Source organism: Mastigoproctus giganteus, chromosome 4 (assembly GCF_048544385.1).
Source record: "Mastigoproctus giganteus isolate SK-2022 chromosome 4, ASM4854438v1, whole genome shotgun sequence".
NCBI lineage: Eukaryota > Metazoa > Arthropoda > Arachnida > Uropygi > Thelyphonidae > Mastigoproctus > Mastigoproctus giganteus.
In genome coordinates this window covers 46,844,193-46,866,634 of record NC_143578.1, presented here as the reverse complement: position 1 = coordinate 46,866,634, position 22,442 = coordinate 46,844,193, and the positions used below count along the sequence as shown (strand labels likewise).

At 36.0% G+C, this 22,442-nt stretch overlaps 1 protein-coding gene across 4 annotated transcripts in view; it reads left to right on the top strand.

The window, feature by feature from the left end:
* The window catches only part of LOC150086693 (protein turtle-like), a 1,103,226-nt gene that overhangs the window by 709,663 nt on the left and 371,121 nt on the right, over window positions 1-22,442 (top strand). For all 4 annotated transcript variants that reach the window (XM_090372696.1, XM_090372694.1, XM_090372697.1 and 1 more), the window contains 2 exons: window positions 6,773-6,884; window positions 13,643-13,821. In XM_090372696.1, the coding sequence (XP_090228822.1) occupies window positions 6,773-6,884; window positions 13,643-13,821 (291 nt within the window). The remainder of the gene's footprint in view (window positions 1-6,772; window positions 6,885-13,642; window positions 13,822-22,442) is intronic.

The window sequence follows — 22,442 nt, the reverse complement described above, 5'->3', positions numbered from 1 at the left end:
AATGATTATTATCAAAATTTGGCTCATGGAGCATTTTCCCTAGTTAATCCTTTAGGAGTCTTGCTCCAAGAAGTTAGTGTCCATAGTTGCATTCTTTAAATATATAAAGTACATCTATTTAGCATTAGAATTAGTAGAGGCATACAATGCAAGAAAGCAAGCTTATGCAGCGTCAGCCAAAAAAAATCCCTCCCATTTCACCCCTCCATTCGTTCCAAATGCCTGTTCAGCTCAGCCTTAAATTTATTCAGGCTATCAACTTCCACAACAAAAGATGGAAGTCTGTTCCACCAATCAACTACCCGCTGGATAAAGGCAAATTTCTGCACATTTATTCTACAATTGCCTTTCCTCAATTTGAATCTGTGCCCCCTCAGGTTCTTAATTTATGACTATTTATCACTAATTTTTTTTTGCTAGTAAAATTTAATGTGGATTATAAAAATAAAATGCATTTTTTATACATAGTTATTGGTTATTACTAACTGTGATCCAGTGGTCAGCATGTGCAGTTACAAGTAAAGAGATACTGCTTTGAGCCTGTACACTGCCACAAAAAAATGCATGGCCCATTGTGAACTGTTGTGCTAGAAAATTCTGGTGCTGCCCTTAATTGAACATGTGTAGAACAATGCACAGTGAATATTCTTCTGGCCTTGGTTGTTACCTAATAAGAATAAAGTGAAATTTATTTATTGATAAGTGATTGTGTTGAAGATTTTTACACCGCAAATTTTTGAAATTTATAATATGGCTGAATTAGCAATTTTTTATTTGGTCAATAATATACTACAAGCACTTTACAACTTCATATTCATAATGCATTATTTTTTAAAAAAATTTTAAAAATCAGCTCTCATAATATTTATAAAGTGGCTGCATGTGACTATTTCTCATTAATTTTTTTTACTGCACAGTGTCACTAAATACTATAAAAGTAAAGTAGGTGTATTAAATTAAAGCAATTAAAGTAAAAAATTTTAAAAATTAAAATATTAAAAAACTGTTGTACCAGAAAATTCTGATTCTGCCCTGAATTCAATATGTGTACAGTCACAGTGAATATCTTCTATCCTTGGTTGTTACTAAGTAACAATAAAATTAGCATTAGAATCAGCATTAGTAGGGCATATGATGCAAGAAAGGAAGCTTATATAGCATCAGCCAAAAAAAAAAAAAAAAAACCCTACCCATTTCACCCATCCATTCACTCCAAATGTTTCTCAAATCTTGCCTTGAAGTTGCTGACCTCCGCTACGAGAGATGGAAGTTTGTTCCATCAACCACCTGCTGGCTAAAGGTGAATTTCCACACATCTATTCTACAATTGTCTTTCCTCAATTTGAATTTATGCCCCCTCAGGTGATTAAAGTGAGCAAGAGGAAGAATCCCATTAGCATTGAGATTGCTCAATCCATTCAAGGCTTTATACATGTCTATTAGATCACCTTGCAGGTGCCTAGTCTCCAGAAGCTGCAATTTGTAGAACTTAAACCTTTCTTGGTAATGCCAACCTTTTGTTCCACACACCAATCTGGGTGCCCTTCTCTGTACTCCTTCCAGCAGCTGTACATCCTTCCTAAAATGAAGCCTCCAGAACTGTATACAGTACCCAAGGTGTGGCCTGACCATTTTTTCCCTTATACAAGGGGACAATCACCCCCTTATTCCTGAATATCATTGACAAGACACCATGAGCTACTCTTGCAGCCCATTTTGCACAGTTCAGAAAACTTCATATCCGACTGCACAATTACCCCCAGATCCTTTTCATTCTCCACTACCCTGAGTGTAGCACCACCCAGTTGATACAGTACTCTGGGATTACTGCTACCCATATGCAGTACTTTACATTTGTCGATGTTAAATTTCAGTTGCCACCTCTCAGCCCATCTGCTCAACTTTTTCAGATTCTGTTCCAGTAGCGTTCCATCATTGGTGTCATTAACAACCCTGCCAACCTTCGTATCGTCTGCAAACTTAGACATTAACCCTGAAATACCTTCATCAATATCATTGATAAATACCAAAAACAACAATGTGCCCAACACCGAACCCAGGGGGCTCCACTAATAACATTAGTCCATGAAGAGCAGTGTCCATTGATAACGACTCTGTCTTCTCCCACTCAACTATCGTTATATCAACTGTAGCAACTAGCCCTTAATGCCATGCTGCTCCAATTTGTACAGTAGTCTTCCATGTGTGGCAGTATCAAAAGCTTTCCTAAAATCCTAGTATATGATATCAAAATTATTCTTTGCATCCAATTCCTTTCTCACCACATCATAGTATCCAATCAAATTTGTCAGACAAGACTTCCCCTTAACAAACCGATTCTGTGTCTGAACTATAACTGCAGTCTTGTCTAGATGTTTGTTGTTGTTGTTATTTGGTTTTTAGGAGCATTAGCAACTAAGGCCATATTGCTCCGGGATATGCGGTGGTCATTCCCTGACCTTCCCGCATCCTCCGTATTTGGTGGTGACGGGCTCGAACCCCGGTCTAATCAAGAAGCGTGTGCTACGCACTGTTGCTCCTTCCCACCTGGCCACGGAGACGCCTTGTCTAGATGATCCTGCATCGCTTCTTTAACAAGTGACTCCATTATTTTCATTGGAACAGAAGTCAAACTAACAGGTCATTAATTACTCATGTCACCCTTTGTGAACTGGGCACACATTTACATGTCTCCAGTCCATGGGAACTCCCCAGAGTCCAAGCAAGCTCTCATAATTTATGGCTAAGGGTTTGCTTACTTCCTTTGCTGCTTCCTTTAATATAATTGGATAGATCCCATCCACCCCAGGTGCCTTCCTTATGTTTAACTTCAACATTTTCTCCTCCACTTTGCTCACAGGGAGCTATACGATTACAAAATCGTATAGCTCCCTGTTAGAGTTTGATATATTTCTAGCATTGCCCTCCTTGAATAACTCCTTATGTGTGAATGTAGATGCAAAATACTCATTCAGTTTATCAGCTACATGAGCATGGTCATCAATAGTCAAACCATCTATGTTAAGTGGACCAATCTGATTCATCCCTTTCCTTCTAGAGATTTCATAAGTAAAGAACTCTTTGCATATTTTGCCAAAGATTTCTCGTAATCTGCCTTTGCTTGCCTAATCTCCTTTGTGACTTGATTACAAACTAGCATATGTCTGCCGTAGGCTTCTGTGTCGCCTTATAATTTATATGCATCCCATGAATTTTTCTTCTCTGCCATGAGCCACATTAATTCATCTGATATCCATTTAGGCCTAAACCTTGAACAGTATTTCTTAGTTGGTATGAAAGCCTTGTACCCTCCAAGATTAATTTCCCGAAGTCCTCCCATTTAGAATTCACCATTGGTAATATTATCAGTTAATCCCACTGTAGAGAATTTAAAACCTCTCTGAGGCCACTGTAGTCACCTTTACAAAAGCAAAATCCTTCCCCTTACCCCTGATGGTAGTTACATCTTTAAATAAATCCCACATCAGTAAACTGTGATCGCTCCCACCTAGTGGTTCCTTTATCTGCAGATTCTTAACGCATGAAGAATCACTGTTGTTAATCAGATCAAGAGTATTACTCCCTCTGGTTGCCTCTCGGACATGTTGCTGAAGAAACCAGTCATCCAATAAATCCACAAAAGTCTTGCTAGTGTGTGAGTGACCAATCCACAAGTCCCAGTCAGTATCTGGGAAGTTAAAATCTCCCATTATAACACAATCTGATTTACTGGCCCACTCTATTTCTCTGCACAACTGCTCATTATACTCATCAGATTCATTAGGCATATAACACACACCTACTCTAATTTTTCGTTTTCCAGTGCTTATGTCACACCACATTGACTCAACATTGCATTGTCCACCAATGTCAATTGGATGGACTTCCTTAGATTTTATGTCTTTTTTAACTAACAGCATAACCCCCTCCTCCCTTCCTGTCCTGTCTACTCTTTCTGTGCACATCGTACTCCCTAAATTCCAATTCTGCACTGCTTATATCTGTGTGGCACCGCATCGCTGATATCCCAACAACATCCACTTTTGATGTCTTGACCAGCACTTTAAATTCATCAAATTTATTTACTATACTCCTAGCATTGGTATACATTCAAGTACAAATACACCTATTCTTACTCTTAGTTACCCTAACACAACCCATGCATTTACTTGTTCCATGATGACTTCCAGCAGCCCTTGAAATCCCCAGTACCACACTTTGCAGGCTGCTGCTCATTCTAATAGAAGCAGTGCAAGAATTGCTTTGATCTCTGCCTGTGGCTATTGTTAATCTATTAATCTGTTCATCCCCCAAAGCTAGCAGTTTTCCAACCCACCTAACACTGCCTCAATAGCATCTGCAAATATTTTTGCACCATTTCTATTTAAGTGTATCCCATCCCTGTAGCTCTCCTGTCACTCTCCTGTCAACAAGCAGAGACCATGCTGAGAAAAATTCTACCCCATGAGCCTTGCACAATCTCTCCAGGGCAAAACTGATTGACAAGGATCTCATCATATACTGCCTCCTATCATGTCTGGGCAGAATTAAGTGATTGTACTGTAGATTTTTACACTGCAAATTTTTAAATTTATAATATGGCTGAATTAGCTATTTCTTATTTGGTCAATAATACTATAAGCACTCTAAAACTTCATATTCATAATGCATTATTTTTAAAAAAAACTTTAAAAAATCAGCTCTCATAATATTTATAAATTGGCTGCATGTAAAATATTTCTCATTCATGTTTTTTTTTTTTACTGGTCAGTGGTGCTAAGTACTATAAAAGTAAACTATTTTCTCATAATGATAATATTTATTTATTTATTTTTCATAACATCTTCCCATTCCAATTTTAAAAGCTTCATATATCACTCTCTGACAAAAATAAAGAATTGTGAAGAATGGTTATCATCTCATAAGCTTGTTAAACCACTTAATGAACTGAGCAAAGCTTTTGTCACTCTCTCTCTCTTGAAAGTATTTCTACTAAAGTTATACATTATTATTATTATTATTACTATTAGCCATATGTTGCAAGGAAGCCTGAGGCTTTTTCTGCACCAGCCAAAAAATTTCTGAGTTACCCTAGAGAGAGAGAGGGGGGGGGGAATTACCAAGAAAGAGAAGAATGGTGATATCCAGCTCATGACCTTGGGTGTGCCAAACCCATACTCACCAGATGTGAACCCCTGGGGATAAATGGAATCTTCTCTTTTGTCTGAATGTATTCTGACATTGTTGGATCTTACTACGTTCACATATTGAGAAGCAGTAAATTGTGCAAGCACTGGTCATGGGCCACAATATCACAAGTACAGCTTCTGCTTTCTCAAGAAACCTTCCTCAGGGGCAGTAGGTTTCAACAATTTTCAATTAATGGAATCCTTTTATTAACCACTTTTTTTTTTGCAGAACCTAGCAATATATTTATAAACAATAATGTATACTTATACAAATTAAATAAAAAATCAGTAACAAAAAAGTTATGGAACTCCAGAGATTCCATTGAAAAACCCCTAGAATTCTGCAGGAGACAGACTGAAAACAAACCCACTAGGTTGCATGAGAAGTGTAGTAGAATAAGTGTACAACATTTTCTTTTTGTTCGTTTTTTGGTTTCTGATAGTTTCTAATGTGAGAGGCCTTCTGTTAAAGTAAAATTCCAATTAGAATTATTGTAAGGAGCCATTAAATGGCATCTTTATGACTTTTGGTCTTGAATGATATTGAATGTGTAGTGGGGTTGAGCATCTATTTTTTTTTTTTTTTTTTTGTGGTATATGATTTTGGTCTCTAAGAGCCCCATGACCACAGTTAATCTTTTAATGGGAGTTTTACATACACATCATTGGGATATAGTGGGGATTTTTTATGTGGGAAATAGTTTTGGGCTGCCAGAGCCCCATGACCAGAGTTAATCTTTTATGGGAGTTCTGCATACACATCCATTAAAGGATTAAATAATGTTTTCTCCTTGTTAGTTGCATTTTTATTGAAAATAAAAAATGCATTACACTCAGATAACAATTAAAAGATGTGCTAGTTTGTCATTACATCAGTTAAATAATCTGGTAAAACCAAATTAACAGCATTAAATAATGCAAAAGAAATGAAGTGATGGATTACAGTTTCTGATTATTAAAATATTGATAAAATATTTTTTCACAAATCTTCATTGGATGGCATTTGAATCCTTTAGCTGTATGGGCACTATAAACTTTAGTCTGTTTCTACAGCCAGCCCCAGTGGTTTGGGTACATAAACAGACAAACGGAAAGCAAATTATTTTATTTTACAGTATTTTATTTTGTTAAAATTAAAATATATACAAATATAAATGAAATTCTCTTTTATTTTTTATTTATTTTTTCTTAATTAGTTAAAGCAGTCCTAAAAATATCTGGTAAAAAAAAGTGCATAGATAGGAAGAAGTAACTTTTTACCCTTTCATCTTCATTATGCCTTGCCATAAGCAAGGTTTTAAATCTCCAGTCATGAGCAGAAAAGTACCAGTAATTTTTGAATCACCCAATTTGATTATTTGGAAACCTCTTGTATTAAAAAAATGGCAAGTGGATTGGGGGGTAAAAGCTGCTTCAAAGTATTTCGTAATATTAGTAATATTTAAAAGATACTCAGCACATGACTGCCCATTGTAATATGACAGACACACATTTACTTATTATATCAATTGACTAAAGAATTCTTTTGTGACATAGTTTGTAAAATAAAGTATGTTTCTAAACATTACAAATATATTTTGCAGGTACCACCCCACATGCCCCAACTAATGTGACAGTTAACACAAGTACTGTTGCTGCAACTTTAACTTGGCTTCCAGCATATGATGGTGGTCATGAGCAAACATATGTTATTTGGTAAGGCAGTTTTGAAAAACTATTTCAAATTTACAACTGATATTTAATTCAGAATATAATTATAACAGAACATTTCATTACATCTTTGACCATGTAATTTTATGACCACATTGGACTTGATATAAATTTGTATTATAGCAATAATAGAATGTTTTAATGAAAATTCAGATTGAAAAAATACAAGTAAATTGAGTAAATATTAATAATAAAAATGATAGTAGCTAGCAGAGTTTTAGCAATAGCTAAAACCCACAGAGAGAGAGAGAGAGAGATGGCTAGTATAATACTGTAACAAAATTTGCTTGAAGGATGGAAATAATTAGAGTCAGTGTTCAGCATATGCAACGGGAGAGCACATGCTTAACATAGGCATCAGGCCTTATACGTTCCTGTTAAAGCTGCATCATCAAATTTAGCTCTATTATGTAACAGAAATAGACACCCTCTGGGTTACAAACATCAGTACATACCATTAAGGTCAGGTAACATTATTTTATTGCATTATAGCCTTTTATTTTGTTTCTGGTCAAATTCAAATGAATGAAAGCTGTTGATGTTGTTTACAAACATGAAAATATAAAAGATATGCATTAAGTGCTTAACCTTCCAGTGCTAGTGTGACATTAGATAGATGCCACTTTTTTAAATGTTTTGTTATTTTTTAAAATTTATAAATGAAATCAAATCTTGTGTACCTTTTCCCACCAATATTCTCCAACTCATGCAGTGTTTTCATTTTGATATATTATGAATTAAGAGACATTCATTTTGTATGTGGTGTTTAACAGATGCGAATTGAGCAAAAGCATCTGTCTTTATTCTAGGCAACTCCCATGTGGTGTCTGTGAGATGCCAGTGACAAGTGTCTGATCTTTCCACAGAGCTTTGGTTTCACTGACTAAATGTGAACAGCTTAGAAAAATACAGTTGTTCACATTGCTTCTGCCAGATGCTGGGCAAATGTCTGTTGTGTTTCATTCTGGGGATAAGTGACCTTGGAACTTCTAAAAATATGATAAAACTTTTTTATTATTCTTTTTTGGTCTCTGTAATTTATTCTCATGTGATATTTTTTAATCAAGCTGATCATAATTAAGAGATAACCAGCCCAATGTGATGTGACAAGCACAGTGCTATTAAATGGTAGGATAAATAAATATATAAATGTCCATTTATACTCCGGATGGCCAAATCCAGAAGAGTTTGCAACTTCATTGTAACTGTTTTGTTGCAGCCAACATAACAGCATGGCAGCTAACAATGGACTGTGCACTTTTTCTGGCAGCATATAGTTTCAGTCTCACAATGTGGGAACATGCAACAACATGTACGAGAGACAACTAGGAGTAATACTTTTGATCTTTGATCTGATTATCATCAGCAGTGGTGGATTTAGCACTTGAGAGGCCCCAGGCGCAATTAAATTTTGAGGCCCCCCCATAAATATTTTCGGTACCACTACAGTGTGCATTCTACGTGCACGTTTTTACTATAGCACGCACTCTAGATTTGGTGTTGCGGTTTTAATCATTTTGGTTGCGCAGTTCTTTCATACATATTTTATTAATTGGGAATTAAAAAAATTAATTCCCAATTATCACTTGCTATAAATGTCACGTTGTTGTTATTTGGTTTTAGGAGCATTAGCAACTAAGGACATATTGCTCCGGGAATATGCGGTGGTCATTCCCTGACCTTTCCGCATCCTCCACATTTGGTGGTGATGGGCTCGAACCCTGGTTTAATCAAGAAGTGTGTGCTACGCACTGCTGCTCCTTCCCACCTGGCTCCGGAGGCGCTTAAATGTCACGCCTCATCAAACAATTCAGTTTTAATAAATACATAAACAATACATAAGATATTACAGATATTTACTTGATAACAAAACAAAAATACTCCTACACTAAAACACCAACCACACCAAACTCTAGTAATTTGTAACAGATTCGTGAGTGAAATGTTAGTTCCGAAAGCTATTAAAAAAGACGATGCTCCGTTACATGTGAGCCAGCGCAGTAGTGATTTCAGAGGCTTTAAAAGACTACTGCGCTTGCTTATTGGTTCTCAATTAGTTTTTTTTTTTTTTTTTTTTTATGAAATCCCCAAACACAAAAGGTATCAAAAGCTATAGTACTTGGTACCGTGCATCATGGGTTGAAGGAAAAGTATGGGGGGGGGGGGGAAGTAGCGGCTTAAGATCGATTGAAGCCCCGGGCACAGAAGAAAATATTGGGCCCCTTAAAAAAAAAGAGAGAGACAGGGAAAATAAAAATACATGTTAACCATTTTTTTAAATAAATAAAAAATATTATGTACTATTAATGTTTTATTTCCAATAAAATTTTAATATAATATATGTATAATATAATTAATAATAACATAATAATAATCACAAAGTTTCGAACTAATAGTTGAACGTATTAGTTCAACTAATTTGTTGGGGTTTTGCGTATAAAGTTGGGGTTTTGCATGGGCCCTTCAGAAGTCGGGGCCCAGGGTGTGCGCCCGGTGTGCCCACCATTAAATCCGTCTCTGATCATCAGTGATTCTTCATGCATTAAGAATCTGCAGATAAAGGAACCACTAGGTGGCAGTGATCACAGTGTGCTGATGTGAGATTTACTCAAAGAGGTAACTACCATCAGGGGTAAAGGGAAGGGTTTTTGCTTTCATAAAGGTGACTGTGGTGGTCTGAGACAGTTTTTAAATTCTATACAGTGGGACCAACTGATGATGTTACCCACAGCAAATTCTAAAAGGGAAGCATTCAAAGAATTAATTTTGGAAGCTACTAGGCTTTTCATACCAACTAAGAAATATTGTTCAAGGTTTAGGCCTAAATGGATGTCAGATAAACTAATGAGACATGTGGCAGAGAAGAAAAACGCATGGAATACATATAAATTAACAGGTGGCATGGAAGCCTATGGTAGATATAAGCTGGTCTGTAATCAAATCACAAAGGAGGTTAGGCAAGCAAAGGCAGATTACAAGAAATCTTTGGCAAAGGATGCAAAGAAAAATATTTTTGTCTGCCTATCATTCTTCACCCTATTATATTTTTCCCCATGCCTTTTTTTTCCTATTAAATATCCACTCATTAATAGGTTGTATTTTATGGTGTTCTCTAATTTCATTACTTTTAACTTTATGTCTTAATGTTTTATTATTTTCTTTAATGTTTTCATTTCTATTGCTTCATTTATTTGTTTTATCTGGCTGTGTACATTATTTTAGATTTTACTATAGTTTTATATATTTTAACTTTTGTGTGCCTTGATTAATGTTTGGATTATTCCAAATTATGTGATTTAACCGCTCATATATTCTGCTGAAGAGGTTGATGAAGAGGTTGAAGAAATGTACACTGAAATTGAGAGTCTTCTAGATGAGCAGAAAACCCACTACACTATTATTATGGGGGACTTCAATGCTAAGGTTGGAAAAAGGCAAAACAGCGCAGAAAGAGGAACTATAGGAAATTTTGGAATTGGTGAAAGAAATAAAAGAGGTGAAAGACTTGTGAAATTTGCAGAATCTCAAGGACTGTCAGTAATGAACACTTTTTTCAAGAAAAGGGTGAACAGAAAGTGGACATGGAAGAGTCCAAATGGATCAACAACTAATGAAATCGACTTCATCCTCACTAACAGAAGATATATTGTGAATGATGTTACCGTCCTGAATAAGGTAAATGTTGGAAGTGAACACAGAATGGTAAGATTTACACTTGATATAGATGTAGGAAAGGAAAGGAAAAAACTGACTCCAGTAAATAATACAAAGGTCTTTGAAATAACAGAGGAGGAGAAAAAGCAGTATGTACTGGAACTTAAGAACAAGTTTGAGCTTCTGCAGACTGCTCAGGACCAAGATATCGACGAGGAATATTACAACTTTCTGAAAGTGATAAAGCCCAAGAAACCTATAGGGAAACAGAAATCCAAAGAAGAAAAAATTAGTCAAGAAACACTTGTCATGATGAACCAAAGACGACAAATGAAGAGCAAGAAAAACACTGACAGGGAGAAAATTGAGTATACCGAGTTATGCAAAGCCATTAGAAAGAGACTCAGAGAGGACATAAGAAGATTTAACACAAGAAAAGTAGAACAAGCATTAAGGGAAAACAAAGGATTTAAATCAGCAGCCATGAGCAGTAATACAGAAAGACAAATGATACTGAAACTGAAGAATAGCGATGGTGTACTTATAAACAGAGAAGGCATAATTCAAATAGCAGAAGACTACTATAGAGAATTATACAAGGAGCGAGGAAATGATACCAGCAGTGGGGAACATGGATTGCAAAGTAGCAACACATACGACATACCCGATATTCTTCCTGATGAGGTAGAACATGCATTGAAGAAAATGAAGAATCGGAAAGCCCCGGGGGAAGATGAAGTTACTGTAGAGTTGTTAAAATTGGGAGGAAGAGACATAACACAAAAACTGGCAAGGCTCTTCACAAAGTGCATTAGAAAAGATGTGATGCCTAAGCAGTGGAATAATGCAATCATAGTTTTGCTGCATAAGAAAGGAGATAAATCAGAAATTGGAAATTATAGACCAATTAGCTTGTTATCCCACATCTACAAGTTGTTCACAAGGGTCATTACTAACAGATTAGAAAGAATACTTGATGAGAATCAACCAAAAGAGCAAGCTGGCTTTAGGACAGGATTCTCAACTATGGATCACCTTCACGTAATATCACAGCTAATGGAGAAAGCAAATGAATATAAAACACCATTATGCCTGGCATTTGTGGATTATGAAAAGGCATTTGACTCCATACAGCATAAGGCAATGTTTCGGGCACTGGAAAGACAAGGCATAGATACTCCATATATTATGATTTTGAAGAAAATATATGAGAGTGCTACATCCTTTATTAGACTAGACAAAGACAGTAGCAAATTTAAAATCGAGAAAGGAGTTCGACAAGGAGACACAATATCTCCGAAGCTGTTTACTGCTGCTCTTGAGGAAGCTTTCAGAAGATTAGACTGGTCGCAGAAAGGAGTCAATGTGAACGGAGAGTACCTAAACCATTTACGATTTGCAGATGACATTGTGGTCATAAGCCACGATCCCAAAGAATTAGAGGAAAATCTTAATCAGTTATGCACAGTTAGTAAGGATTTTGGACTAAAGATGAATATGGCTAAAACAAAAGTAATGATGAACAAGTATGCCACGGAAAGGGAAATAATGATTGAAGGAGCAGTAATTGAAAAGGTGGAGTCATATACTTATCTGGGACAAGTTATTAGCTGTAATAATGATAAATGGCTGGAAGTCAAGAGAAGAATAAATTTTGGATGGATAGCATTCAGGAAATATAGCCACATACTGAAGAGCAATATCCCAGTTTGTCTGAAACGTAAAATAATGAATCAATGTATACTCCCCACCATGACTTATGGAAGTGAAACTTGGGCACTCACCAAAAGAATGGAAGAGAAGCTAAGAACTACACAGCGAAGAATGGAACGAATTATATTGGGAATCAGACTGTTAGATAAGAAGATTGGATTAGAGAAACACATGGATTAGGCAGCAAACTCAAGTAAAGGACATTCTTACCAAAACTAAAGAACTAAAATGGTCTTGGGCAGGACACATAGCTCAAAGCCATGATGACAGATGGACTAAGAAAATAACAGAATGGTACCCAAGAGGGGCTAGAAGAAAACCTGGAAGACAAAGGCGGAGATGGATAGATGAAATTCATGAGTTTTTGAGTAGTAAATGGATGGCCAGTGCTCAAAACAGAAAGAACTGGAAAGTTGCTGGAGAGGCCTTCATCCTGCAGTGGATTGAAAATGGCTGATGATGATGATGATATTCTGCTGACTTTTGATGTTTGTTCTTTTACCTGTTGAGTTATTTCTGAACTATATATTTGTATTCCTAGATAGTTAAACTTCATTACCTGTTCTGTCATTTTCCCTTCTAATTCTAATTTACATCTTGTCCTTTCTTTTGCTGTCATTTGTCTTTGTTTTCCCTATGGATAGTTCCCTATTATACTGTTTACTTTGCTAAACTTTATTAACTTGTATAATTAATGATGAGGAACTTGGAAGAGTTTTTCAATGCTCTACTTCTCAGTACTATTTTCCTTGTAATTTTTTTTTTAAATTACTTTTTCATCTGGCACGTAATTTACAGTGGAACACTGATTATGAGTCCTTCTATATATCGATTACTTCTAAGATGTGCTGTATCTTGCAGTTTTTGTTTTCTTTTTCCTTTGTTCATTGTTTGGAAAAATAATGTCAAATCAACTATTTTCACCTGCTGTTGAATCTGTTATTTTCACTTTCAATTGAATGTGCTGTTTTCACTTCCAATTGACTACATTATATTTACCTTCCGTTGAATTTGCTTTTAGTTGTTATCGAATCTGTTTTTAGTGTTGTGTAAAACACTAAAGTTATAAACTCCTCAGACCCAATATAGCCATCACAGTCTATAAACAGAAATATATTTTATGATTGATTTATTTTATTCAGTCTTTTGTTCTCTGATCTGGTGCATTTTCTATTATCACTCACATTTCTTTGTTTTTTTTATCAGTTGACGCTATCTATAGTGGTACTTGATATTTTGTCATTTGTACCATTTTAAAAATGGTTTAGCTGTTTAATCTGCTTTTAATATGTATATACATTTAGAGATTTTCTGTATGGGAGGAACCTCTGTTGAAATAGGATTTTTTTTTCTTTTTTTTTTTTTTTCTTTTTTAGGTACAGACTAGCAGATCAAGGTGATAGTGACTGGCGGACGATAAGAGTTTATCCAGATGGAGCTACCACATTTACAGTTTACAATTTACAACCAGATACAGAATATGATTTTCAGGTACTTTCTCGTAACATGTTGGGAGATGGAATGTTCAGTCCTATCATTAGAGCCAAAACTAAATGTAAGTTTTAATCTGTAAACCATTACAGTAAATTATACTGTAATTTCAATTTTAGAAATTATATAAAGTAAACAACAGCATCGGTTTCTTATTATACTCTTGTAATAAATCAGTCCTTATATGCTTGTTATAATTAAGAACCTCATAGATGCAATGAATTATAAAGGTTCATCCAAAGAGGGATTTCAGGTCAAAGAAATGTATTTATCCTTGTAAAAGCATCCAGTGTTTCTAACATATTATAAATCAACTTGGATAGCAATCAGATAAGAATATGCGAACTGCAAATTGCAATATGTCGCTTGAGGAAAGTGTGATCAGTAGACTTAAAAAGTTTTGAACTTAGAAAAAAAAAAAAAAGCCAACCAATCGTGTATATATAAATATACATGCTCCTAACTCCACATATATGTGGAGTGAACTCAAAGCTGGCTTTCATTTCTGTATTAAATAGAAAACTAGTCTCGCTTAGTTAAGAAGCTGTAAAAAGCTCTTTCCTCTGTAAGTGGCCTTTCATATGAAAAATAAAATCAATATAACAACACAAATTTTCAATAGTTAAGTAACTTAGAATAGTTTTAAATGATTTCCAGGGGGAAATTTTTCCTAGAAAAACTGTTTTGTAATTTAAATGACATATAATATTTAACTTATATAAATCTTGCTTAGGTAATGAGACCACATCTTTCTATACATGAAAGCTGTATTAAAATATTTGATTAATTTCATTTACTGGAAAATTAATATAATTATATAGAAGAATTTCTATTCATGATTTTCTGTAAATATTTTGAAATAAAAAAAAAATTGTTAAGTGACAAGAGATCTAAATTTAGGATGTCTCAAAAAGACCCTGATTATTAGAAAAAATGCAATGTTTTTCAATTTTGGTTTGAGCTAACATGATATGATTAACTGAAAAGGTTTGTAATTTTAAAAAAATTTTATCGCATTTTGTTTTTATTTATTTAATTTTAAAACTTATTGTTTCATATTCACATTTAAATTAAAATTTTTATGAGTAGTAGGCAGGCTTTCTTACACTCTCTTGTATTTTTGTAGCTGGCGAGATTTAAATTGTTAGTAAATGCAATGATTTTAACATTTTCATTTTTATATCTAGATTTTTTTACATCAATACAAATTCCCATCCATGAACACCTACCCACAGACTTTAAATAAATAGTATTGTGACAATACTACTTATTTTAAAATCTCTTAGACTGTGTTTGCAAAAAAACATGAAGACAGAACTACTTATTTCAAAACCAGTTTGTACACACATTTTATAAAACAAACTTTTTTTTTACTATCAGTTCCTCTTGCTCGTGCATACAACATAATGTGTATATAATCTTTGTTTTGTAATTTAATTAAAAAATTTTCCAACAAAGCACTCAATATCTTCAGGATGCTGATTTGGTCTCAGGAAATGACAACTGACATTCACACCTTCTTGAAAGAATAAATTATTAATAAATTAGCTAAAATTTAAGAAGCTCATAGATGCAATGAATTGTAAAGTCTCATCTAATAAAGAGGAATTGCAATCAAAGAATTACTGATCTGACTAAACTTGAATAGGTGGAACTGTTTAGTTCAGATGCCAATCTAAAGTAAAGAGGTAATTCGGGGGGGGGGGGGAATAAATAATGAATAAATAATACATAAAAACATGCAGTATCTCTGATATGTCATTTAATGAATAGTGGTCATTTCAGTTTTGTGTGATAGTTTTTAATCATCAATAATAATACAGTACAATACAATACAAATCTTTATTGCTTCTAAAAGATGCATAATAAAAACTTATTAAGAAAATAAGATTTCTTATCAACAAGTTATAATTAGGTTTTTCTATGCATGTTTAGACATATGTTAAACCCATAATGAAATCATAGCAACCTTACACATTAATAGAAATTAGTCAATCCCCCCCCCCCAAAAAAGCAAGGGAGTGTTATTAGTAAGAAATTGCTATTTAAAATATAACATTTTAAAGAAGGAAAAGAAAAGAAGAAAAGGAAAAAAATACATCTGAGTATCATTCTTCCAGTGACAGTGCAGGTTACCTCTCATTAAAAACAATACTTTTTCTATGTGGAAATTTAATCTTAGATATTCTATAAGTAGACCTAAGTTTAAAATCCAGATTATAATTATATAATATGTTGTTTAATAATGCACAGGTATGCTTTGCTTCCTATCAGTTAAGAATGGGTGGATGATCAAATAAATATGATTGGGTGTTTCTAAAGTTATAATGGGAAGTTTCAGAAAAATTCTCATGCTCTCATAAATTAAACTTAAAATTTTATAAAAAAAGATGATGTTTCTGATCTGTAAGAAAAATCTTATATTTCAGCAACAAAGATTTCCTTTTAGCATTAGAATTAGTTTGAGGCATATGATGCAAGAAAGCAAGCTTATACAACATCAGCTGGGGGGGAAACCCTTCCCATTTCACCCACCAAACTTCTGCACATCTATTCTACAATATCTAAGCATTAGTACCGTGGTCTTTGGATTAATTTTTAAAAACACTATTCCAAATTTTATTGCTAAAAATTAATTTCAACAGCCTAATTATCAAACTATTAATGGTCCAGATATCAAAAACATAATTTATAACAGTCTATTAAAGTAAAATAGATTTGAAATTTAGTTTTGGATAATAAAAATGTTTCTCAGATAATAAGATAAATAAATAAAGAACCTAAGCTTAGATATTAAATAACTAATGTGAGTAAACCAACTAAGAGAATATTCAATCCAAAGACCAAGGTACTGATGCTTAGATACCATATCAATATGAGCACTTTTGCAAATATCCAAACTGGATGAGTTTGAAATTTAATTCTTGGAAAGAATTGTGTAATTTGATGTGAAGCTCTGAAAGCTCTGTGAAACTCAAAAGTAATTTATTGTCATGAGTCCATAACTGTAAATATAATAAATTTTGCTGAATTACTAAGCTCATTGTGTAGAGATCTTTTCCAATAATTTAAAGTAAAATACCATCAGCTACTTTAACAGAAACATTTTTAATAACATGAAACATGAAATAATAAATAACATGAAATAATAATTAACAACAAAAGAAGGCAATTAAGAACCTGAGGGATTACTTCCAGAAAAATGCACCACCAATCTATCAAGCCATAAGGAATATAGACAAACAGTACACACTACTCAACCTCAACATGGAGACCCGACTGACACAGAAGAAAATAAAATAGAAAGATGAGCAAAGAAGGCACTCCATGGTAGACACCACAATGACTCCATCAAGGCTACATAGATAAGGTGGCTTCCAACACATGGCTCACAAATGGGAGGCTCTTCCCCAAGACAAAAAGATTTATGCTTGCCATCCAAGATGAGATTCCTGAATGCCATCCAACGCCACAACAGCACCAAGAATTACAGGAAATACATCATCAAGGACACTGGAGTGACAGATGACACATGTTGACAATGCCACCTGGCCCCAGGAACAATCCAACATATCACTATAGAATGCAGAAATATCACCAAGATGGAGTACACTCAGAGATATGACCAGGTCACCAGGATAATACATTAGAAGCTAGTCCAAAAATACCAGTTCATCAAAGAAGGTGTACCATAATTATAAACACAAACCCCAGGCTGTACTGAGGCCCTACTCACAAACTATACTGAGACTGTGCCATAATAATGAACAAGATAATCGTGCACAACAGAACAGATGTAATTCTCATTGACAACAAGGAAATGGATACCTACCTGATCAACATAATGGTGCCCAACACCAGCAACCTCCAGAAAACTAATGGGGAAAAGATCAGGAGGTACATAGACCTAAGACTGGAAGTCAAAGAAATGTGTCATATGGAACAAGTCATAATCCTCCAAATTACTGTGTCAATCACTGACATGGTGCTAAAGAGCCTCCATAACAGCCTGGCAGCAATAGGCCTCCCAGAGAACACTTACATGGAACTCCAGAAAGCCACAATCCTGAACACCTGTGGGTTAGGCAGAGAGTTCCTCACCCAGCAATATATAGAAACGAGACACAACAACCACTCTATGCATCTGGTACCAGCATCTATCATAAGATAGGAAAAACCCATTAGGAGAAGAAAGAGATACATAATAATGATATTAATAATAATAAGAGAAATAGAAATAATAATATGAGAAGTAGAAATGTTGAACATACTGCATTGAGTGTGGCACAGAATAAAGTCACTCACATTCGGGCTTTAGGCAGAGGGGCCAGTTCAAAAAGGCAGAGACAGTCTCCCGAGAAATACAGTGAAGCAATTGGTGCTGTTCCCCATATGGGAAGGGCAAGACCATCCAACCCAACCAATTGGAAGTGCTTCCTGTAAAACTGTTTCTAGTGACCGCCTAAGGAACAAAAGCTAACACATGAAGTGGAGCATCAAAATGAATATGTTCATCATGTGAGCATACTACAACATAACTAAGCTAGAGATAGACATGACAGTGTACAGGATGAAACTACACACTAAGTGGTTCTACCAGTTCCTGACTGTTGAAGTCACTGAACAGCGAATAGCAGACTAGAGATGGACCATCATCACGAAGAACTTGATAACTCCTGCAATCTTGGAAAAAATCAAGCAGGATGTGAGTGATCAACTACAAAAAACAATGAATATGGACACAACTGAACCAGAACTGGAAGAGGAACAGCAAGTACAAGTATGGCAACCTGGAGAAGCTGAAGTGGAAATATACATAGTCATGATGTCCAGAATAGAAAAAATGTGGAAGAAAGCCCTAGCAGAACTCGAAGGAATGGGCCCCACAAAGACCATACTAAAGCAGAGACCCTGATAGAATCCTGTGGCAAGTCACAGACCACCTGGCAAATAATACTAGATTACCTCAACAACAATGAAGTAACACTAGATACCATCCCCATTTACTGTGCTGCTGTAGCTGCCACCAGGATGAACAGAAGAGAAACCAGAGACCAACAGAAAACAAAATGCAAAGACAAGAAACTGCTAGCCTGGGAAAGAAGGCTACAGCAGAAGGAGAGCTAAGAGTGAAGACAGGCCAACTGACCTGGTGCCAAAAGAGTAACAGAAGTAAGAAGCTGATCAGAAAAGTGAAGACTATCTTCAAGATAGACAACATCCACAGAAAACATGAGACTTATAATCAGAGGATTGAAAAATACCTGGACACCCTCAACAGAACCTCCTTACACTCAGTAAAATACTTTGCCATAATAGGGAGAGTACCAAGGGAAAAACTGACAACCTAATATTTGATGAAAACTTGAGAGCCTTCTATGAGAATACTGGGCAAGAGGAGAAGGAGGGCAGTGGAAGAGTCCTGATCAGAAGGCACTCGAAGAGTTCTGGGGTAACCTGTGGAGCAGCGGAGTTAGCCATAATGGCCAAGCCCACTGGATAGACCTAAAATGGAAGAAAACCAAGGACGTACAAGAGATGACAAATCTCTTGCATCCTTTGCTCATTGCTTACATTCCTGCTGCTGTTTGGCCACGATATTCTGGCTCTCCAATTGGTCTGATATTTTCTTAGTTATGCAGCTAGTCAGGATCTTGTACATTGTTGGAAAACAGGTGATCATTCTGTACTTTGGCGGGTTTGTGGTGTCTTTGTATTTAGCCTTCAGATAGGTGTGGATATACCCTAAAAGAAGGTTGGAAGAACCTGTATATTCTCTCTCCCCTGATGAACATGGATGACATCACACTGTATCCTGCAACTGAGAATCAACTCCAACAGCTACTCCAGATCACCACAAGTTCAACGCTGACATTAGGATACAAGAAATACACCAGTCCATCAGGAAATCCTGCAATTGATAAATTCCATGAATAGATAACATCCACAACTACTGGTACAAGAAGTTCAGCTGCACACAAAGACACATAGTGTAACAGTTCACCCAGATAATAAGGCACCTTGACACAATTCCAGAGCCTCTAATTCAAGGAATCACCTATCTGAAGACTAAATACAAAGACACCGAAAACCATCCAAAGTACAGAATGATCACCTGTCTTCCAACAATGTACAAGATCCTTCCAACAATGTACAAGATCTTCCAACAATGTACAGTAGCATAGCTACCCTTTTTCAGGCCCGGAGGCAAAGAACATGTTCGGGGCCCTACTTAATTAATGAAAATTGCAAAAAGAGGGCCTCTAAAGGGCCCAGGCCTGGAGGCAATTGCCTTGCCTGCCTACATTGTAGCTATGCCACTGAATGGCTACCTACCTGATTGGCATAAAAAGAGGCCTCAGTAGCCAAGTGGTCAGGAGTGGGAGTGCAGTAGTATGCACTCTTTGAGTAGACCGGGGTTCAAGCCCCTGACTCCTAAATACGGTCAATCTGCCAACCCACACTGGACCAGCATGGCAGATTATGGTCCATTTCCCTTAGCATGAATTGTTGAGGAGGCTTCCGTCCTGCAGCACTGCCCAACACCAAAAACCTCCAGAAAATCAACAAGGAAAAGATCAGGACGTACACAGACATAAGACTGGAAGTCAAAGAAATGTGGCATATGGAACAAGAAAAAATAACCATCCTGATCACTATGTCAATCTTTGGCATGGTGCCAAAGAGCCTCCATAAGAAACCAGCAGCAATAGGCCTCCCAGTGAACACTTACATGGGACTCCAGAAAGTTACAACCCTGAACACTTGTAGGATAGTAAGAGTGTTCCTTAACCATCAGTAATAATAGTAACTAGACACAACCAACCAACCACCCCATGCACTTGGAGCAGTACCCGTCATGGGGTGGAAGTAACCCCCCTTAAAGGAGAAAAAGTTTTATAAAAATGATGATGATGACATCAAACTCTAAACCACAACTAAGAATCAACTCCAACGGCTACTCTGGTTTGCCGAAGAGTTCAGCACTGACATTGGGATGCAATTCGGTCTAGACATGTACTACATCAAGGACATCTAGTCAGACAAAACTACCAGCTGAAGACCGGTGAAGAGATTGAAGCCCCATGACAAAGTGAGAGAGATACAAATATCTGGGGATGATGCAGGCCCACCAGTTAGAGCACAAGGAGATCAAGGCCCGCCTAACTGAGAAATACCATCAGAGACTCAGATGCTTGCTAAAATCAAAGCTGAATGGTGGGAATATGGTTACAGTCATAAACACTTGCTAATAACATTTGCAGTCCCAGTGCTAATATTCTCCTTTGGAATCATAGATTGGACCAACACCAAGCTGAAGGAGATTGTGATTGACCTAGATAATGATGATGAAGAGCCACAAACATCACCTGAAGTCTGCTATCGAGAGTCTGACCATAGCCCATAAAGGAGGGGTGGGGGATTGACTGACCTCACTAAACAAGAGAAGAAAGCAATTAAGAACCTGCAGCGTTATGTCCAAATAAACACAGAACCAATCTACCAAGCCATAAGAAAGATAGACAGCGCACAACACTCAACCTTAACAAGGAGACACACTCACATGTACAGAAGAAACAAAGACAAAAAAATGGGCGAAGAAGACACTACAATGTCCTCCATCAAGACTACATTGATAAGATGGCTTCCAATGCTTGGCTCACAAAGGGAAAGCTCTTCCACAAGACCTAAGGATTCATGCTCACCATCCAAGATCAGCTGATCAACACCAGGAACTGCAGGAAATACATCACCAAGGACCCCTGAGTAACAGATAATACATATTGTCAATGCCATCTGGCCCCAGAAACAATACAGCACATCATCGCAGAATGCAGGGTGATCACCCAGACAGAGTACACTCGCAGACACAGTCTGATGGCAAAGATAATCAGAAATTAGATCATCATAAGCTATTGCAAAAATATCAGCTGATCAAAGAAATTTTACCGTACACAAGTACAAGCCTCAGGCCATACTAGATACCTCTACTCAAACTGCACTGGGAATGTGTTATAATAATGGACAAAATGATCCTGCACAACAGACCAGACATAACCTTCATTGACAAGAAGGAAATGGCTACCTACTGTGTTGGGCACCACTTCAGAAAACATACAAAGAAAAAGATCAGGAAGTACTTAGATCTAAGACAGGAAGTCAAATATATCTGGCATATGGAACAAGTAATGATTATCTGGATCACTGTATCAACTGCTGGCATGGTGCCAAAGAGCCTTCATAAGAACTTAGTAGCAACACACCTCCAAGAGAACACTTACATGGAACTCCAGAAAGCTGCAATCCTGAACACTTGTAGGATAGTAAGAGAGTTCCTCGACTAACAGTAATAATAACAATAAGAGTTCCTCAACCAACAGTAATAATAATAATAATAGTAATTGGACACAACCAATTACCCTGTGTACTTGATACCAGTACCCATCACGATGTGGAAAAAAACCCATAAAGGAGAAAAAGTTTTAATAATATTAATAAATCATTTTTTTCATAAAAACATAAGAATACATAAAAAATGATAGCCCTTGTATAGAAACCAGTAGGGTCTTTTTAATTGAAGAAGTAAATACACTGAAAAGGATAGTAACAACAAAAAATGTACACATAATCTTACATGTTCATTTTGTTGTTGTTACTATCGTTTTCAAATTTTATTGAAATTAA